We start from the raw sequence: 21,160 nt of genomic DNA on the forward strand, positions 1-21,160 counted from the left end.
ACTCTCTTGTTATTGATATTTGTGGCAAGTTATTTGAAAATAAGTAATTTACAAAATTACTGCAGATATACTTTATGACAGGTGGACAACTGAACTGAGGAAAATATATCATAATATTGACTGTCAATAATCTCATTTCTTGAATAATATCATAACTTATTTAAAAAGAAATCCTCATATTACAAATGAGTCAGGTTGGTTGGTTATTTTGGGTTTAACGCCGTTTTTCAACAATATTTCAGCTATGTAACTGTGGGCAGTATCAGTAAAAACCTGTACTTCGCAAGTAACTGCCAACTTCCCCACATGAATCAGAGGTGGAGGACAAAAGATTTCAGACACAATGTCTTTTATCAAATCATCACGGAGAACATATGCCCCGGGCTTGAGCTCGCGATTTTAGATCTATGCTCTCCCTATTGAGCTAAGCGGGCGGGCTACAAATGAGACAGGAGGACAAGCATGAGTACCAATATACATACCATCTGTTGATGGTGGATGTACTGAACACAAACATCTGTTGGTCTCTACATTCACAAGAAGGAATCTGTAATACAAAACACTTGAAGTCTTTATTAGGAAATATCAGGATGGTTTGTTTAAAAGTGTATGTTCTGGAAAATCTATCAACTGGTGAATTTCAAAATATTTCTTTATAATATAATAATGATCTGTCACTGGTTGTAGATGCAGATTTGGTTCGAGGGTAAATGTTTTGGTAGTAACGAGGCTCTGCCGAGTTACAACCAAAACAGTTACTTCAGAGCTAGATATTCCAACTTGCATCTACAACCAGTCATGGAATTTTTTCGCAATTTTTTATCAACTGTAAAAAGTTTAAACAACTTGCTGTAGAATCCTATACCAAAAGTGTTGTGATCGACTGAACCCAGATCAGCTCTGTATGATGATGCAGAAATTTGCTCTATAACCATAACCAAGGTAAAACAAGTTTTCATTTGTTTGTTTTGTATTTAATGCTGTTTTTCAGTTAATTAATGGTGAGCAGTTAACCTAACCAGTGTTCCTTGATTCTGTACCTATTGAGCTGAGCGAGTTTTTAATACATCAGTCTTAACTGAATCGAGGAATAAAACTATACTATCTCTTAATAATGCAAACATAGTTCAAAAACTAAAACATAACATATTATCGGTTTACTGTTTAATGAAAAAGACTGCTGATATCATCACTAAAACACATTAGTAACTTTATATTTAATCAGATTATATGTTGATATTCTATTGCACACATTATTACTTATACATTGATGGATTCCTCATTAAAACACACTTAAGTAGATTTCATGATAGTATTCTATTGCACACACTATTATAAATTGATGTTTTCTTCTTCAAAACACATAAGTAACATTATATTTCTAAAGCAGATTTCATGATAAAATTCAACAGCAGACACTTTTACTTATAAACTGATGCATTTATCATTAAAATGCAAAACACATCAATAGCTAGCTGATTTCATGATAAAATTCAATTGCAAACATTTTTACTTATATATTGCTGCATTTGGGTCCAAGTTTATAAAACTGAGCACATAAACCAGTCTATGAATGCTGTCTTCTCATTGGTCAGTTTCAAAATTATTTATCTTCAGCAATGTCCAATCAGATGTCCAAATTTTGAGACTGGTCTCTAAAGACAATTTTATTACCTTGGGCCCTAGGTTGCTGTCTATTACTTCTTGACTCTACAAAGGTGTCTGATCAAGGATGAAACCTTTCTGCTTTTGCAGGTTTTTATACTCAAAAATGAAATTCAATACTCCTTACCCCAAGAGGTTTGAATCAAGAACTGTGTGAGATGGAATATTGCTTGGATGATTCTGTAAGACGGCTCTGAGTGAATCATAACCTGTACGCCAAAATCTGCCAACCTAGATAACAGAAAAACAACAAAGAATGTAAGAGAGTGTCTAAAAGCCTTAATAACACACAACATGATTAGAAACAAAGTTAAATTTAAATATTTTCACCTGGCTCCATTTATGTGAAAATCATTTTCATTGCATTTTAACCCGTGAATAAAGACCACCTTTAAATGAGCCGCGCCACGGGAAAACCAACATAGTGGCTTTGCGACCAGCATGGATCCAGACCAGCCTGCGCATCTGCGCAGTCTGGTCAGGATCCATGCTGTTCGCTTTCAAAGCCTATTGCAATTAGAGAAACCGTTAGCGAACAGCATGGATCCTGACCAGACTGCGCGGATGCGCAGGCTGGTCTGGATCCATGCTGGTCGCAAAGCCACTATGTTGGTTTTCCCATGGCACGGCTCAAATAACGATGAAGATTTTGCTCTCTAGATAATTGGCCTTACAGACAGGTTTGACTGTATTACTGAGCTTTTAAACTTTCCCCTCCTGTTGGAAATCACCAACATTTCTTGTCACAAAATCAGCCACTTATACTGTAATCCAAATATATTAAAGTATAAAAGACAACAAAGTTTTTGTCCAAAATATTTGTAGTTATACCGCTTATTGTCATGTTTTGTCAGAATGATTACTGACAGCAGCATGCAATTTCTCGGAAAAACCCAATTTACGTAAAGTATAGATTTTCTGACAGTTTCCATCTATCCTGCTCATTAGAGTGCCAATCTATTAAGTTTAAACTGAAACTTAGTAAAAACGTTTCAAAGTGATAGTGCAAAAAATATGGATTTGAGCCGTGCCATGAGAAAACCAACATAATGGCTTTGCGACCAGCATGGATCCAGACCAGCCTGCGCATCCGCGCAGTCTGGTCAGGATCCATGCTGTTCGCTTTTAAAGCCTATTGGAATTGGTGAAACTGTTAGCGAACAGCATGGTTCCTGACCAGACTGCGCAGATGCGCAGGCTGGTCTGGATCCATGCTGGTCGCAAACCCACTATGTTGGTTTTCTCATGGCGCGGCTCATTTGTTTCTGAATATTACTAAAACTGACAGCTAATTTTAAGATTTTGCTGTAGATGAACTTGCACAATATGACAGTAAATATAGAACACAAGACTTTAGTGTCTTTTGACAGGGGACTCTTGTAGATAGAACTAGCAAATGATGTCTCCCACATGTAGTGGATGAGACATACTGATTAAGTGCTGTCTGTCCGTATATATGTTTGTCCATCTGTATGGTATAAAGTTTGTCCGTGCAACTCCTCCGACAACAGGCAGATTTACACCAGACTTCATATAGCAATCATTTTCCTGTTTGGTAATTCATGGTTCGTACAGACCTTCCTTCCCAAAAAAAAATCAAGTAGTTTTCAAGGAGTTTTCAAGTAGTTTTTCTCCATTTTCAAGGACTAAAATGGGCGCAATGTCACTGTTGCTGAGACATGAAATAACCAATTTAAATCCAATTTAGGACAAAATTAAACAATGTAACACAAGATTTACCTTCAACGTATCGCGGATAAATTACAGTGTGAAAATTACTTGAAAGAGCATAAAACCCGTAAAGTACAGTACCGTACCGTACTATCGCCGACTCCGTGGCAGGCCCTAATGGCGGTAAGGGTTGGGTTTTTTTTCGTCGTTTTTTACTTTATTTTGGTCCATTTATAATGTTTGTTTGTTTTCACTTCGCACCCTACGAATTTAAAGACTATTTGCCATCTTTTGTACGTTTTTCCTATATTCTAGTAGTTTTCAAGTAATTTCTGACTGTTACAAAATTCAAGTACTGTGAAATCATAAATTTTCGTGGGGGACTAATTTTCGTGGATTTCGTTGTTTAGTCAATCCACGAAATTTAATCCCAACATACAAATAAAATTCCTATTCATTTTATGTTCAAAAGTTGAAATCCACGAATTCATATCCCCACGAAATTGCCGTTTTGACTAAAAACACGAAATTTTATGCCCACGAAATTAAATGATTTTACAGTAGTTTTCAAGGAGTAGGCATCAAATTCAAGGACTTTTCATGGCCTGTGCGAACCATGTGATTTACAGCAGAGTAATGGCCCTTGATTCATCAAATTCTATGATGTTTTAGTCACTTCTCTTATACTATTTAAGGCTACATATCGATACAACACCCCCGCCACGCAAAAAAATGTTTATTGTGTTTTATCATTCTCTGTCCCTCCCCATTCCACTTGCTTACTGAAGTGCACAGAATATCTTAAATGATAGATTTGAAACCTGATGTTGTTCAAACTTATATCTGTAAAGTGAATTTGTCTGAAATTTAGTTCAGTATATAATGGAAACAAGTCCTGAAATAAGCTATTGCCTTAATTAGCTTTGGTTAAATTTTGGCGATATTAAAAAAGTATCTGTCAAATTACTGCTTAAAGATAAAGATATTTCATTTGGGAATTTAGCTTAAGTAATGCATGTAGATGCACTTAGGACATTTTATAATTAAAATTTGTGCACTCAGTGTATGACAAATACTACAGGCATTCTGCATGAAAGTGAGCTGATGATTTCTTATTACCTCCCTTTTATTTTCAGAATCACTGGTTTATAGGTATTTAAGGCATGATTTTTCTAGTTTTAGTGATCATACTGTCATACCCACCAAATGTTTACAACTACAAGCAACTTGAGTTTACATTAATGGTGGAGTCAAATTCATTATGACCTTCCAAAGTCATTCAATCGAACTTTAACCTTCAGGCTACATTTTTGCTCATTAGTGCTCGAATCGACTGCAAGAGCCTATTGCGATGTGAGTTTTGCATGATATCACTCCATCTTATGCAAGGTGACAAATGTACTCATTTCGTTCAGAAGTATCTCAAATCCCATATTGCATGATATTAAACAAGAGATTGCATAACGCAATGTATAATGAATAAATATGGGTTTTTCCAATTCCTCTGAGTTTTACATTACATCATTTACACAGCATTAAAATTTTGTACTTTTATCAAACTGTATTGTCATAGGATACATTTACTGAACGGCTTGCATGTAAATAATTAAAACCATATCACCCTAGGGTCAATAGTTTTGACTATTCACCTGCAAGACATTCAATAATACATAACATCAGAAGTTAATTCTCACAATTCTACCTTTAAATTCTGCCTTTATTATGCCCAGTAAACATATGTAATATAGGTCGGTTATAAACTATGGACTGGCAATTTATATAAGGAGTCATATAAAATTTATTTTTAATGATCTGACAATGTAGGGAGCTATGCATTTTCTGACATTATGCATGTGTCTTAAGCACTAAATCATTAATCCACATGCATTCATGCTCTTTGCTCAATTTGACCAAGGAGAATAAACACCTCCCTCCAATTTGATTTTGTTAAATAAAAACTCGAATATTAAAAAAAGATTAAATGAAATTGAATAACAATTTTCAATATGATAAATGTAAGTTTTTATATGGCACAATGTGAAAATTTGTACAAAAATTAAAAATCTATGTGTGGATTTTGTCCGCCTTGGTCAAACTGAGAAGGGGTATTTTGTCAGTGGGAGATTTTGTCCATTTGAGTGGGGGTGGGGGGACTTTGTTTGTAAGTGATATTGTCTGTATCCCACTCTAGGCAATCACATGAAGACTGCTCCTTCATTTTGTGAATGACTAGTTTTTCATACCTTTTGACTGTGTCTGGACAACATAATGATTTTTATCATAAAGTTTACTGACGAGGACAGAACAATTTTTACACAAACTTTTAGGTTTAATCTTTAGCCTGCTAAATTTCTAAAATGGACTGACCAATCATTCAATTTGGGAAACACCGCTTATTATCATGGAGGTGAAGGCTGATCTTGGTCTGCACTGGTCGCAAAGACAGAATCATTTGCCGCCAAAATAATATCTTTCTATTTCTTTTATACTCTTTGATACCTATTTGAGAAGAAAAAGAAGCAATTCGAGATGCAAATTCTTTGGGGAAATCTACCGCTAATATTCTCTTTAATAGCATTATTTTCAGCATTTTGAAACAATCTGTAAACTCACAAGGGATGCCCCTAAATCTATATTTAAATGTTTTGTTCAGAATTATGTTTCTCTAGTTCCGATAAATCAGTAAGTCTAGCTGTTGACATGCTGAGATTTTACAGTCTGAGAATTGAATGTGATTTTCTGTCTTGTTCCTTTCCTTGGAAATGATGGTGTATAAACTTTTATTTGACATATCTCGTGACACCATGATTTAAGGCAATTTACTGGGTGACATCCTTATATCTTGTTAGCTTGACATTTTGAAAGCTTTAATGTTATGTAACTATCTATTATTTCAAGGGTTGCCGATAGAGTTGTAAATAATTTGTGAAAATTCAAATATACTGTGAACTTTATTCCTGAAATGCCTGTAGAAATAATGTATACATACACCATAGAATTTGAATAAGTGCATGCCAAAGTTGAAGCAAATTTCAACAAGAGCTGTCCGTAAGACAGCCAGTGCTCGACTATTCGAACTGTTGTCCCAGAAGCAGGAATATTACCCTAAATGTTAAAATAATATATTTCAATCCAGTATCTGCATTAGTTTTGGAGATAGTAACTTGCATGCAAAACTTTAACCAAAAGTTTAAAGTTTAAAAGGGGACATGATTTGGCCAAAATGCAAGTCAGAGTTATGGAACTTGATGCAATCAACTAGTTTTATAACCCCAAAGACACATGTGAAGTTTCAATTTAATATCTGCATTTGTTTTGCAGATAGTAACTTGCACACAAAACTTTAACCAGAATTTTTCAAGTCCACAAGAGGGCATAATTTGCCCAAAATACATGTCAAAGTTACAGGATTTGACCCAGTGCGGTTGGTAATTGATCTAGAAAAAGAAAAAAATAAGTTTCAAATCTATATGCCTTTAAATGATAGCCATATGTACTTGCACACAAAAGTTTAACCAGGATTTTCTAAGTCAAAATGCATGTCAGAGTTATGGGACTTGACGCTATCACCTAGTTTTATAACCCCGAAGACAAATGTGAAGTTTCAATTCAATATCTGCATTGGTTTTGGAGATAGTAACTTGCATGTAAAACTTTAACCAGGATTTTTTAAGTCCAAAAGGTGGCATAATTTGGCCAAAATAATTGTCAGAGTTGTGGGACTTGACCCAGTGAGGTTGGTAATTGACCTAGAAAAAGAAAAAAATAAGTTTCAAAACTATATACCTTTAAAGGATAGCAATATGTACTTGCATGCAAAACTTTAACCAAGGTGTGACGCCGATGCCAACACCGATGCTGACGCCAGGGTGAGTAGAACAGCTAGACTATTCTTCGAAAAGTCGAGCTGAAAATTATTCAACAGGTCTCAAATCTGATGCTAAATGGTTAAATAATGCTGAAATAATAAGTACTGAATCAATGGTACAAAATTTTATTGTGTTAAAATGACATCACAGTTGTCTGAAAATTGCAAGAAAATTTATAACCACGGGAACATGAGCGCCGCAGCATATATCTTTTGAACTTACGTTTGATACTCAGGCATTTACTAATAAAATTATGTACACCACTGAGACAGAAATTTTAGCAGGTGAAACATTTAATTATATGAAGCATGGTTGAATAAATCTGATTATTACATACACATTTTTATTCCCAGCTAAGTTAAACTGGTACCGGAAACGTCAATATTTTTCCATACACTGACGCCTGAATTTCATATCGGGTGCGTGACGTAATTCAGTGTTTGTTCTTGCACTACTTTTTTCTAACTAGTTCAGCATTGTCAATCCTATTCAGGCTATTGAACAAATTTATGATATTTACATTATATTCATACGTGTAGATGTGTATGTAATAATATTAGGTTATTTAACATTGTTCTGTACAATACGGAGATATATTTGGACGAGTACCCAGCTGAGAAAACCATATTGGACGAGCCGCTAGGCGAGTTCAATATTGTTTTCTCAGCTGGGTACGAATTACACTGAATTACGTCACGCACCAGTCCAAATATATCTCGTATTGTACAGTACAATGTTAAATAACCTTTTTATTCTATATCTGTTTTATCTTACTATAATAATAGTTTAAATTAAAAATGTTTCACTGAATATTGTATTCCTGCCTTTTCTAGTTTTTCCCAGCTTAGTATGACTGCAAGTATATGTTATACAGAACAATGTTAGACCTTAAATAACCTTTTTATTCTATATTTATTTCACTTCATACATAATACATTGAATGTTGTTTTTTCTGCGTATCATCATTTAAAAAAAGTATATGGCGCAACCTCCCTACAACAGCCATTTGGCGATTTTGGTGGTAATAATACTTGGCTGAGATATTATGCCCACAAACATTGTCAGCAAGTTTGGTGAAGATCGGATAAAAACAAGGCTAAATTCCCCGTTTTTCGAGTAATTCAAGAACTATAATCAAAGAGTGTCTGGTACAATTCAGCTGGTTATCGAAATTGGCCGAGATGTAATGCCCACAAACATTGTCTGCAAGTGTGGTGAAGATCCGATGAAAACTGAATAATTAGAGCAGACATGTTTTGGATGCTGACCGCCCTCCGCTGCCATTCATAATCTTCTCCATTTTGTTTCTTAACTGTTAAATAAAAACTGCTGAGGTAGTTATTCAGACAGTCAGGGCTGATACCAATTTCTAGGTTTCGTCCAGAATGGCTTCTTTTAGCGACTTTTCAAATATTCCAACATCTGATGATCCTTTTTACTGTATTTTTAAGTTTTTGATTATTAACGAACGTTTTAATATCTAAATCAGATAGCATTGTTATCCCTTGAATCGTTTTTGTGTGTTGTAAACAAAAAAAAAAAAAACAAAAAAAACTCAAATTAAATCCAGATTTCAAGACGCATAATCAAACTCTGTACATAGAGCGCCTACTTCATCCGATTTACATTAGGAACATTTTCACGCGTTTCGGGCTTTATCGTATGTTTAACATGGGACTGTTGAACCGTCCAAACACAGAAAATACAGGATTTTTTTGTATGCGCGTGCGTCCAAATACAGAAAATACAGGAACTCGTGCATATTTCCCGATACAAAGCTAATAACCTATAAATCTATGCTTGCAATAAGGTATACTACATCCTTAAGAGACTGTTTATTCCAAGGATAAATTCCATAGACATAATTATTTTGTTTAAAGTTAATCAAAGACAACAAAGTTTTCAACTAAACATTTTCATATTTTTTTTTTAAACTGCATTTAGATAGAGTTAAAATAATTCATTACCTGAGTGAAAAAAAAGTGGGTAACTGCTTCCTTATGTCAATACAGTTACCCACTTTTTGCTCTGACATGAAGATATTTCAGTTTACAGTAAAGAATTCATAACCTCAGTGCAAGAAGTGGGTAACTGCTTCCATATGTCAATACAGTTATCCACTTTTTGCATAGTGTATAGTATTACATTAGTGAATTACAAATTTTGTAAGAAAAAAAAAAGTTCTATTAAAATTAAGTTTGAACCGTAAATTAAGTTTGAACTGTAAATTAAGTTTGAACAGTAAAGCAATTTTAAAGAGATAATTTGCTAATACAATGAAAATAAATTTAGATAGCATCTGACTTCAGATGACCTGGTTTTGAATATAGCTTAAATTTGCATAAATTTTATGAAATCTGGTGGAAAATGTGTCCTCTGTGCCAACTTTTTTGGGAGATAACAGTTAAATTGTTGACAATGGACAACTTGCCACAGACAACGCATGATGACTGACCCAAGGTGATCACAGTAGCACACTTTGAGCACTATGTGCCTGCATGCATTAAAAAGCATGGAAAAACAATATTTTATGCAAAAAAGTGACAAAGTTTAACAGTAACTCCTGTGTAAAAACTGTAATTTCTCTTTCCACAGTGTAATAAAATTGTTACAGCTGATCATATTCATGTCTATAATGCAAATTTATTAAAGTACAAAATCCTCAAAGGCTACGATGAAATTCCTGCAGTAAATAGTGATGTTTTTGCATGGAATGTTGGCAGTAATTATTCATTTTGTTGTCACGTTTTGTAGAAAATGATCATTGGCAGCAACATGTATTTTGCCAGGAAAATCCAATTTACTTTAAATTATAGATTTTCTGACAGTTTCCATCAATATTCCTCATTAGAATGCCTGGCTTCTAAGTTAAAATTGAAATAGAGTGCAAAAAAATTAAACCTTTAAGCAATAGGAGTAATATTCCACGTTTCCTATTTCAAATGACAACTATTTTGAACAAGAACTGTAAAACGTATTCCTCCAATAATGCAGTGTCCAACTTTCAGTCCAGATATCATTATGACCTTGACCTTTGATCTACTGACCCCCGGCATAATAAGGGTCATCAACAAGGTCAGCTACTGAAAGATAGATTTGGGATACACAAGTTTCACTAGGTCAACCATTTATCTCCTCCTCAAGGTCAGCTAATGCGGGGTTTACATCACACAATACACGAAGTTCAACATTTCATCAGTTATCTAAACCTCAAGGTCAGCTACCAAGGGATTTAGACCACACAATACACAAGTTCCAACATATTACAACTTACCTCCTCTTCAAGGTCAGCTAATGAGGGACTTGGACCACACAACACACATGCTTCAACATGTCTGGTCAACTGGAATGTCATCAACCTATGTGGCACCTGAAATAACAGACCACAATATCATGTAACAAGAGCAATGCAATACGGAGCAATAATTGCCCGAAGTATGAACTTTGACCTGTGTGACCTTGACCTTGAAGTGAACCATCCAAAACATGTGCTTTGCATGTCATCTCGATGTGGTGAACATTTGTGTTGTTTCTTTGAAATCCTTCAAGGGGTTCAAGAGTTACATTGCAGACACGAAATTGCTAATGGATGGACGGACAACGGCATCATAACATAATACGTCCGTTTGGGCGTATAAAAAATACATATAGAAGGCAAAAAGCTTCAACAAGATGACTATGATGGTTTGTTCAAGTAGGCAAGTTAAAGCTGAAGGCCAACACTCAGATATGTAGAGCTATCATTGCTAGTACGTGGTATATGTTGTAATGAGAAGTGTTAAGAGAATATAACCAAAGTGGACAATAAACACTGTTTTGTTGCAATACTAACTTGTTCTCTGCAAGTAACTGCCAACTTCTCCACATCAATCAGAGGTGGATGACAAAATGACTTCATGTCTTTTATGAACTGTGATACTTGTGGATCATAACCCAGTGTTATATAGCTCAGTGCTCTCCCTACTGAGCTAGAATATGCATCTGAATCAGCAAGGAAAATGTTCCACTCAACCAGTGGCCAATCTGTTCACAGTTCAATTCAGACCATTCAATTAAAAGTCTTGTGCTCTACCTTCTCAGATTAAAGGTGTTGCAAATGAAAAGAAATAAGTTCAGGCCAAAAAAATAAACAAAATGCAAACCTCTCTGGGTAAAATCAAAAGGGTTTCATGAAATGCTGCTGTTGACTTATTTTTGTTGTAAGACCGTAGTATGAATTGGTAAATTATAGTTTCGATACTCCTTCTTTGCAACAAATGGAATTAGAAAGACAATAAACAAGAGGGTCATGATGACCCTTGATCGCTCACCTGAGTAATATGAGCTTCATGTTTCAAATGTCAAACTGATGATAAAATAACAAGAAAGTCAGTAGGTCACATTCATGGTCAATGAAATTCAGTTTTACGATTTGTGTGCAAAACTGTGTAAGTCATCAATATTTCAAGGCTGTATCTTAGAAGGTCAGTAGGTCAAGGTCACAATCAAGTGACATCATATTACTTGGGGTCATCAGGTAATTATAATTAAATAGTCTTGGAAATAGGATCAGATGATTTTTTAAGTATTTTTCCTAAATTACTCACATAATAACTAAGTGACCCCAGGGCGGGGCCTCTTTAAACCCCAGGGGCATAACAAGGCGGGGCCTCTTTAAACCCCAGGGGCATAATTTGAACAATTTTGGTAGAGGACTACTAGACAATGCATCATACCAAATATCAAAAGCCTAGGTCGTATGGTTTCTGACAAGAAGATTTTTAAAGCTTTTTCCTATATAAGTCTATATAAAACTTGAGACCGCCAGGGCAGGGCCTCTTTTTACCCCAGGGGTACAATTTGAATATTTTGGTTGAGGACCATAAAACAATGCTACAAACCAAATATCAAAGGTCTAAGAGTTGTGGTTTCAGACTAGAAGATTTTTAAACTTTTTTTCCTATATATAAGTCTATGTAAAACTTGGGACCCCCGGGGCAGAGCCATATTTGACCCTAGGGGGATAACTTGAACAATTCTGGTAGAGGACCACTAGATGATGCTACATACCAAATATCAAAGCCCTAGGCCATGTGGTTTTGTACAAGATTTTCAAAGTTTTCCCTATATAACTCTATATAAACCATGTGACCCCCGGGGTGGGGCCATATTTGACCCCAGGGGGATAATTTGAACAATCTTGGTAGAGGACCACTAGATGATGCTACATACCAAATATCAAAGCCCTAGGCCATGTGGTTTTGTACAAGAAGATTTTCAAAGTTTTCCCTATATAAGTCTATATTAACCATGTGATCCCCGGGGCTGGGCCATATTTGACCCTAGCTGGATAATTTGAACAATTTTGGTAGAGGACCACTAGATGATGCTACACACCATATATCAAAGCCCTAGGCCCCGTGGTTTTGGACAAGAAGATTTTTAAAGTTTTTCCTTTCAGTTCCAGAGTTCTGCATGGAATTAAATTCTTTGAACAATTTTGAAAGGGGGCCACCCAAGGATCATTCCTGTGAGGTTTGGTGTAATTCTGCCCAGTGGTTTTCAAGAAGATTTTTTTAGGAAATGCTGATGGACGACGCACGGCAGACGTCGGACATTGAGCGGTCACAATAGCTCACCTGAACCAAAGGCATTAAAAAAGTCAGTAGAAGGGTCTTAGCTAATTTATGCATAATATAATAGTTTAAATTCCTAAAAAAAAAAACACCCTCTATTACTCATCTGAAATGGAACTCCTACTTTAAAATCTTGTATGCATTTTTTCTTTTAAAAGTACTCATACAAACTCTGCCACAAACAAAACTGAAAACCAATAAATCCACAAAGAAAATCAAGAAAAAGTTACAGGTGTTTACATACGCTTGGACTAGCATCAGGCAGAAACACTGGAACATCCCTTGATGAACTAGGTGAAAATGAGGATATTAGAGCAGAGATTAGCACCAGTTCTCGACTAGTTAAACTCCACCATTTTCTTGTTGCCACGGAGATTTTGCCATGCACCAACAAACAACCATAGGGGCTATCCGCACACTCTGCAAAGGCATCCAGGAAACTCTGTGGTAAAAAAAAATCAAAATTAAACTAGAGCTATCACTAAAGGTGATGAATGTACCCCCCACATGCACTGACACAGTACATTGCAATTTGATGCACACAAGATTGCATAATTATGTGGACTGTATGTATATAGACTGTATGTATACAGTATAGTAACAAAAAACAAAGTCCCATAACTATGCAGAATATTTATCTAAAAGAATGTAACATGCACCATGCACAACTAGGGTTGGTACTGATCACTTGTGTGAAGTTTCATTAAATTGTATGTAAGGGTTTGGTAGATTAGGCATGCACAAGATTGCATATGCAGACTGCATGTACATAGTATGTTAACAAGAAACAAAGTCCCATAACTCTGCAATTTTTGTCGCTGAAAGAACCTAACATGCCTCATACACAAGTACTGTTGTTACTGATCACTTGTGTGAAGTTTCATTAAATTGTGTCAAGGGGATGAGGAGAGATGGTGTGCACAAGATTGTGTCTATGTATATAGTATAGTAACAAAAAAAAAAACAAAGTCCCATAACTCTGCAAAATTTTTTCTGAAAGAACCTAATATGCCCCATGCACAACTACTGTTGTTACTGATCACTTGTGTGAAGTTTCATTAAATTGTGTCAAGGGGATGAGGAGAGATGGTGCGCACAAGATTGTGTCGTGTGTATGTATATAGTATAGTAACAAAAAAACAAAGTCCCATAACTCTGCAAATTTTTTTTTCTAAAAGAACCTAACATGCCCCATGCACAACTACTGTTGGTACTGATCACTTGTGTGAAGTTTCATTAAATTGTGTCAAGGGGATGAGGAGAGATGGTGCGCACAAGATTGTGTCTATGTATATAGTATAGCAACAAAAAAACAAAGTCCCATAACTCTGCAATTTTTTTTTCTAAAAGAACCTAACATGCCCCATGCACAACTACTGTTGGTACTGATCACTTGTGTGAAGTTTCATTAAATTCTGTCAAGGGGATAAGGAGAGATGGTGCGCACAAGATTGCGTCTACGGACAGACGGACAGACAGACAGACGGACAGACAGACAGACAACCTGAAACCAGTATACCCCCCCTTACAACTTTGTTGTCGGGGGGTACAATAAAGTAAACACATAATGACAAGAAGTGTGATTTTGTCCCATCAGTATGTGTGTGTGTGTGGGTGGGATGGGGTGGGGTGGGGTGGGGTTGAGCAAATAAACATTTTATAACATCAACATTAGAATGTAAGAGTGAGTGTATACAGTATTTTCAGTGAAAGAAGTGATGCAGATATTGAATCTAGTGCTGGGGTTATTTCAATCTTACACTGAATATAACAAGGCAGTCTGAAAGACAGCTATATCCCCTGCTGCTGTTATGGATAGTGGAAGGCTCAAACCTTTGACCTTGAGCCGACATGGCTGACTCATGAGTTCTGCACATAGTCTTGATGAGGTGATCATTTGACCTAAGTTTCATGAAAATCTTTCAAGTGTTTTATGAGATACAGAGCAGACACAAAATAGAAACCTCAAACCTTTGACCTTGAGTTGTGACCTTAACCTCGAGTCAACATGGCTGACTGAGTCAACATGGCTGACTCAAGAGTTCTGCACATCATCATGATGAGGTGATCATTTGACCTAAGTTTCATGAAAATCCTTCAAGAGGTTTAAGTTATATGGAGCAGACACAATTGTTACGGATGGATGGATAGACTGAAGGATGGACAGAGACCATTCCTATAACCCCCACCACTCATGGCGTGGGATTAGTAAGTTAACCCCTATTACTTGAATGCTTATGATAACAAGTGCTCTGCAAAGCAGGGCAATATATGTGCCCAAGTTTTAGATCAAAGCAGTTCAGGCACGACCATGAGGACATAAAACCCTTCAAGCTGTTCAAGAATTACACAGCGGACACAAAACAAAGTCATATGAACTTTGACCCCTAAGTGTGACCTTAACCTTAAAGCGAGCCATCCAAAACATGCGCTCTGCACATCGTCTCGATGTGGTCAACATTTGTGACACGTTTCTTCGAAATCCTTCAAGGGGTTCAATAGTTACAGAGTGGACACAAAATTGCTTACAGACGGATGGACAGACAGACACCAGCATCATAACATAATATGCTCCCTTCCTGCGTATAAAAAACAATCATAAAACTTACCTGAAGAACAGTATTTTCAGAAGCAGCTATTACATCCACTGCATTTACGAGGTCACCAAAGGTCAGAAGGTCATGGTCCTCAATAAATCTGTCAATCAGCGGAAAACATACCTGAAATATAGTAAATACAGATTGTTCTGTAAATTGTCTGCTGTACAAAATATTGCAATCAACTAATGATTACAGATAAGAAACAAATTACTAAAGCACTGTTATCTGACATAAGCAGACACTGCACAAATCCCATGACAGTATGTGACACGAGTGCAAATGCTGGCTCTGCTTGAAATAATTACGTCTGCATCAGACTGTAAAGAAATGAAAGCATTAATTGTTAACACCATTTTTTCAACATGATATAAAGTTTGACTACTGTTCCAGTTATTGGTCAGAAACCATAGTGTCTACCAAAGGACAGATGTACTGACCTAGCTATCAACATGAACCCCCAATGGGAGAGGGGTTGTCGGGGTGTGGGGTATAAGTATAGACTCAACAGAACACACACTACAAAATTTACAACGGGTATGAAAGACAGCTCAAAAATTATATTCTAACACGACCAGCAAATAACCTACATACAAGTAGAGCAAAATCTATCTGTTATTCTGCAATAAACCACTCGCGTGCAATGACGTCATCCTATTCAGGTGCGTAACATGGTCGTTAAAAGTAGTTACCATTTTTCTAACACTTGATACTGAGTATGTCATGTTAGAATCGAAATAATAAGTTCCCAGGTGTGATTTATCGTAGAATAACCCGAGTTTTTTCGTTGTTATGTGAAACAATATTATGGCCTTCGTGATATATTCTTACGCATAAGAACTCAAAACTCGGGTTATTCTACGATAAACCACATTTGGGAACTTTTCATTTCTTAAACATAGTAACACGTGGACCAAAGTGGACCTAAGTGGCTCACCTATAACTGATGATTTTAATTGGAAAATATGTATGACACGGTAATAACTGTGCTTATTATTAAGGGTTTTTCTATTTTCAGATCTGGAAGCCTCTGAAATCAGTCAATAGGAACAATTTGTACAAATATAGGTGGGGACAAGTTTGTTGATGTTCTATCAAGTGGTTCATGAGAAAGAGTTTTAAAGGGTTTTCTTTTTGTGGCTCTCAGCCTCTGTAGGTCCCTTATATCAGTCAAGCAGAACCATTTGAAAAAAAATTGCAAGAGGACCTTATAAGGATGCTACAGACCAAGTTTGATGAAGATCTATTAAGTTGTTCATGAGAAGAAGTTGTTTTTCTATTTTCAGTTCTGGTAGCCCCTAAAATCAGTCAAGCAGAACCATTTGAAAAAATTTCAGAGATAACCGTACAAGGATGCTACAGACCTGAACCCTGGTGCTAATCCACCAGGTGCTGCATGAGAAGAAGATGTTTAAAGGAGAATAGCTAACACTAGAAGATAGACAACTGACACTGCCCATCACGACAGCTCACGCTGAACCTTTGGTTCTGATGAGCAAAGAAACTTAATCACTTTAATTTTGCTCAAAAGACCAGACAAAGAAATAGTTAGTGCAAAAACTGCCCTCTCAAAGTATCGGTAGTACATTTTTGAAAAATATTATATCAAAATTATTTTCAAGCTTTACATATTTTTTCAATTTCACAAAGTAATGAAAATAAAAAGTTCAAAGATTCAATTTCTCTGATTAAATTGAAGTAATTACGTCTGATGAAGAAATCTATCTCAGAAATAATAAAGTCTGAATTTTCACAAATTACCTACAACTCTATTGGCAGCCATTGAAAACTACAGACAGTTACTTAGCAAAGAAGCTTTCAAACTGTCAAAAAAAGAAGCTGCACGGATGCCATCCAGTAATTTGTCTTTAATTTGAAATTCAACCATCATGTCACGTAACCTCAAACAAAACTTTACAAACTGTCAGTCGGAAATGACAGTAATAAGTCAAAAGATCACATTTAATTCTTAGAATGTAAAGTCTCCGCATGGCAGCATTTAGACTCAATAACTGATGTAAGTTATTGTAAAATAAATTTAATCAAAGTAGAATGGAACGTTAAATAATATATTCAACCGCATCTCTGGAATGTTTCGTCTACGTTTTTTGTTTTGAAAATTGTTAATTAAAAGAAAGTAATGCTATTAAAAAGAAAGTAATTTCTCAGTGCAAACTCATCTCTGAAGAATTGTAGATGAGCACATATGGAAATTAAAATTGAACAAAAACTCATGGTATTCCAAACTATGTACTGGTACACAACAATTTATCAAACTTGCCAGATAACGAAAAAAGAAATTCATGCATTGTCATGCACTAACTTGCAAACACCCTTCAGAATTAGCTTCCTTTGGGAATATCATACCACTATAAACTGTAGCTTATTATTGAAAATCTCTCTGAAGGCAGGAAAATTTCAAAAAATAATCATGTCTTCTGAATCCCATAAGATTTCTCATTTAACTCTTCAATGATTGTTACAGGAAAAATATTTTATAAACTTGAAACAAATGTTTCAAACTCAGTTAATATATAGAATTAAACATAAAGTTAAACGTCTGTCTCAGCCTCAATTCAAAACTCATTTATTCGTACATTACAGGACAAAACTGTCTACAAAGACCAACTTAGGTGAAGTCAAAAATTGTTTTTCATTCACAAATGATTAAAGAGCACTTAGAACATTTTTAGATTGGACAAGAAGGTAGGGGTCCTGAAAGCCAAGTTGTTCCTGTCTGCAAGTGGTGTTTAGCACATGACTGAATGTATGTAGGGAACAAGTCTCAGCTCCGCCAATTAAGTGAGGCAAAATATGCCCAAAAAGTTATATTAATAGAGGACAGAAGCAAAATTTAAAGAAAAAGCAAAATTTAAAGATCTGTTTTTTTGGTGGGAATTGTGTGTACTAAAGGGCAAGAAACTGTTGGAGGATGGTGGTGGTGCTGGTGGTGCTGAGGGCATATCATTTAGGTTGTTGAAGTCTGCACATTGTTTGCACCTAAGTTTTGTGATTTGACTAAATGAGTTACTTTTGACCTCAGACAGTCCAGTTTTAAATTTGACTAAGATTTCATAGAAATAAACATTTTATCAAACTTTCTTTAAGTCTAAGTAGAAAATGTGGCCATAACAGTATTAAACAAGAGCTGTCTCCGATGGCACTTTGAATGAATAGTTATGGCCGATGTTAGAGTTTAGGACCTTTGACCTACGGACCTGGGTCTTGCGCGTGACAAGTCGTCTTACTGTGGTACACATTCATGCCCAATAATTTTAAAATCCATGCATGAATGACAAAGATATGGACCGGACACGCCCATCAATGCACTATCATGAAATATGACCTTTAACGTCTAAGTGTGACCTTGATCTTTGAGCTACGGACCTGGGTCTTGTGCAAGTCGTCTTACTGTGGTACACATTCATGCCAAGTTATTTGAAAATCCATCCATCGATGACAAAGATATGGACTGGACACGAATGCACTATCATGAAAAATGACCTTTAACGTCTAAGTGTGACCTTGACCTTTGAGCTATGGACCTGGGTCTTGCGCACAACACGTCGTCTTACTGTGGTACACATTCATGCCAAGTTATTTGAAAATCCATCCATCGATGACAAAGATATGGACCGGACACGAATGCACTATCATGAAAAATGACCTTTAATGTCTAAGTGTGACCTTGACCTTTGAGCTACGGACCTGGGTCTTGCGCGCAACACGTCGTCTTACTGTGGTACACATTCATGCCAAATTATTTGAAAATCCATCCATCGATGACAAAGATATGGACCGGACATGAAAATTGGGGACAGACTGACAGACCAACAGATGGTTCAACAAGAGCACCGCCTTGCGGGTGCTGACGCTCATCTGATTTTTTTTGTGTAATAGAAATATTGTCCTACCCATGATTTTCTAAGTCTAAAAAGGGCCATCATTCTTGCAAAAAGCAGGATAGAGTTATGTTTCTTGATGTACAGTGTCCACTTATGATGGTGAAAAACTGTTGCAAGTTTTAAAGCAACAGCTTTGATAGTTTATGAGAAAAGTTGACTTAAACATAATACTCAACCAAGAAAATGATTTTCTAAGTCCAAAAGGGGCAATAATTATTGCAAAAAGCAGGATGGAGTTATGATGCTTGCTGTACAGGGTCAGCTTATGATGGTGAACAAGTGTTGCAAGTTTCAAAGCAATAGCTTTGATAGTTTAAGAGAAAAAGTTGACCTAAACATAAAACTTAACCAAGAAATCTGTATTTTCTAAGTCCAAAAGGGCCATAAATTTGCAAAAGCAGGACGGAGTTATGTTTCTTGCTATACAGGGTCAACTTATGATGGTGAACAAGTGTTGCAAGTTTTAAGCAATAGCTTTGATAGTTTAGGATAAAAGCTGACCTAAACATAAAACTTAACCAAGAAAACTGATTTTCTAAGTCCAAAAGGGGCAATAAATCTTGAAAAAAGCAAGATGGAGTTATGTTTCTTGCTGTACAGGGTCTGCTTATGATGGTGAACAAGTTTTCCCAAAGTTTCAAAGCAATAGCTTTGATAGTTTAGGAGAAAAGTTGACCTAAACATAAAACTTAACCAAGAAATCTGATATTTTCTAAGTACAAAAGGGGCCATAAATCTTGCAAAAGCAAGATGGAGTTATGTTTCTTGCTATCCCAGGGTCAGCTTATGATGGTGAACAAGTATTCCAAAAGTTTCAAAGCAATAGCTTTGATAGTTTAGGAGAAAAGCTGACCTAAACATAAAACTTAACCAGGCAACGCCGACGCAGACGCCGACGCCGACGCCGACGCCGACAACCGCTCAAGTGATGACAATAACTCATCATTTTTTTTCAAAAAATCAGATGAGCTAAAAACTATATGCCTCCCTTCAGGGGCATAAAAAGTTCTCCTATTGACCTATTTTTATCATCACAAATGTCCAGTTATAAGTTCATCCAAGATTTTATAGGGGAATGCATTTAGTTTCGTAAAGAATGGGGCAAAATTATAACTTCTGTAGTATTAACAAATTGTTAACAAAACAGACAGTGGATAACAACAGAGGTAGGGCAAGCACAACAACTCACCTTCTGCACAAAGGGTGCTCAGATGAGCTAAAAATACTATCTTTAAAGCTATATTCAGCAAATTTTTCACATGAAATAAATGCATCCGTATCAATTCCCAGAGTTTTCATTTAAAGAGTTGATTAATTCATATTGACAACTATTTTGACTTAATCAGAAAAACACAACTATTACTATTTAATGCTACAACATCCTTAGAGAATTCACCAACATTAATTTTCATTGTGACAAAAATGTCTTGCAAGTTCACAATTTCAAGACTGAAAACTTTAATAGAAAGCCTTTTTCAGGTTTTTAGTTGTTTCTCTTCTCTGTAATTCCACCATCTGCAATTTACTGTAGAAAGACTGTTTTAGCACCTTTTTTATCCATAGTGGCATTATAGAAATGCTGTCCGTATTTAACCTCTTTTCAGTCTCTCTCTCTCTGGCAGTCTCATTGTCACATATTTCTATCTAAAGGGGATCAAACAAAACCTGATGTATTTATAAAGCAATTTTGATGGAAATGACAGGATTAGTGAAGAGTGCAGAGTCCATAACTCTGTCTTGAATATTTTTAAAATCATCTCCCTTTTTTTCCATTTTTTCTTATTTTTGTCTGGATAGAACTTTGCAAGCACTTAAGCTGTCAGGATAGTAAGGCACTT

At 35.9% G+C, this 21,160-nt stretch overlaps 1 protein-coding gene across 1 annotated transcript in view; it reads right to left on the bottom strand.

Moving 5' to 3' along the window:
• The window catches only part of LOC123536865 (protein fuzzy homolog), a 101,993-nt gene that overhangs the window by 5,228 nt on the left and 75,605 nt on the right, over positions 1-21,160 (bottom strand). The window contains exons 4-8 of the mRNA XM_053529058.1: positions 15,430-15,540; positions 13,065-13,262; positions 10,480-10,575; positions 1,793-1,896; positions 483-547 (exon numbers count right to left, since the gene is read on the bottom strand). Of these exons, the coding sequence (XP_053385033.1) occupies positions 483-547; positions 1,793-1,896; positions 10,480-10,575; positions 13,065-13,262; positions 15,430-15,540 (574 nt within the window). The remainder of the gene's footprint in view (positions 1-482; positions 548-1,792; positions 1,897-10,479; positions 10,576-13,064; positions 13,263-15,429; positions 15,541-21,160) is intronic.

The sequence above is a fragment of the Mercenaria mercenaria genome, chromosome 17 (assembly GCF_021730395.1).
Source record: "Mercenaria mercenaria strain notata chromosome 17, MADL_Memer_1, whole genome shotgun sequence".
In the NCBI taxonomy this organism is placed as follows: Eukaryota; Metazoa; Mollusca; class Bivalvia; order Venerida; family Veneridae; genus Mercenaria; species Mercenaria mercenaria.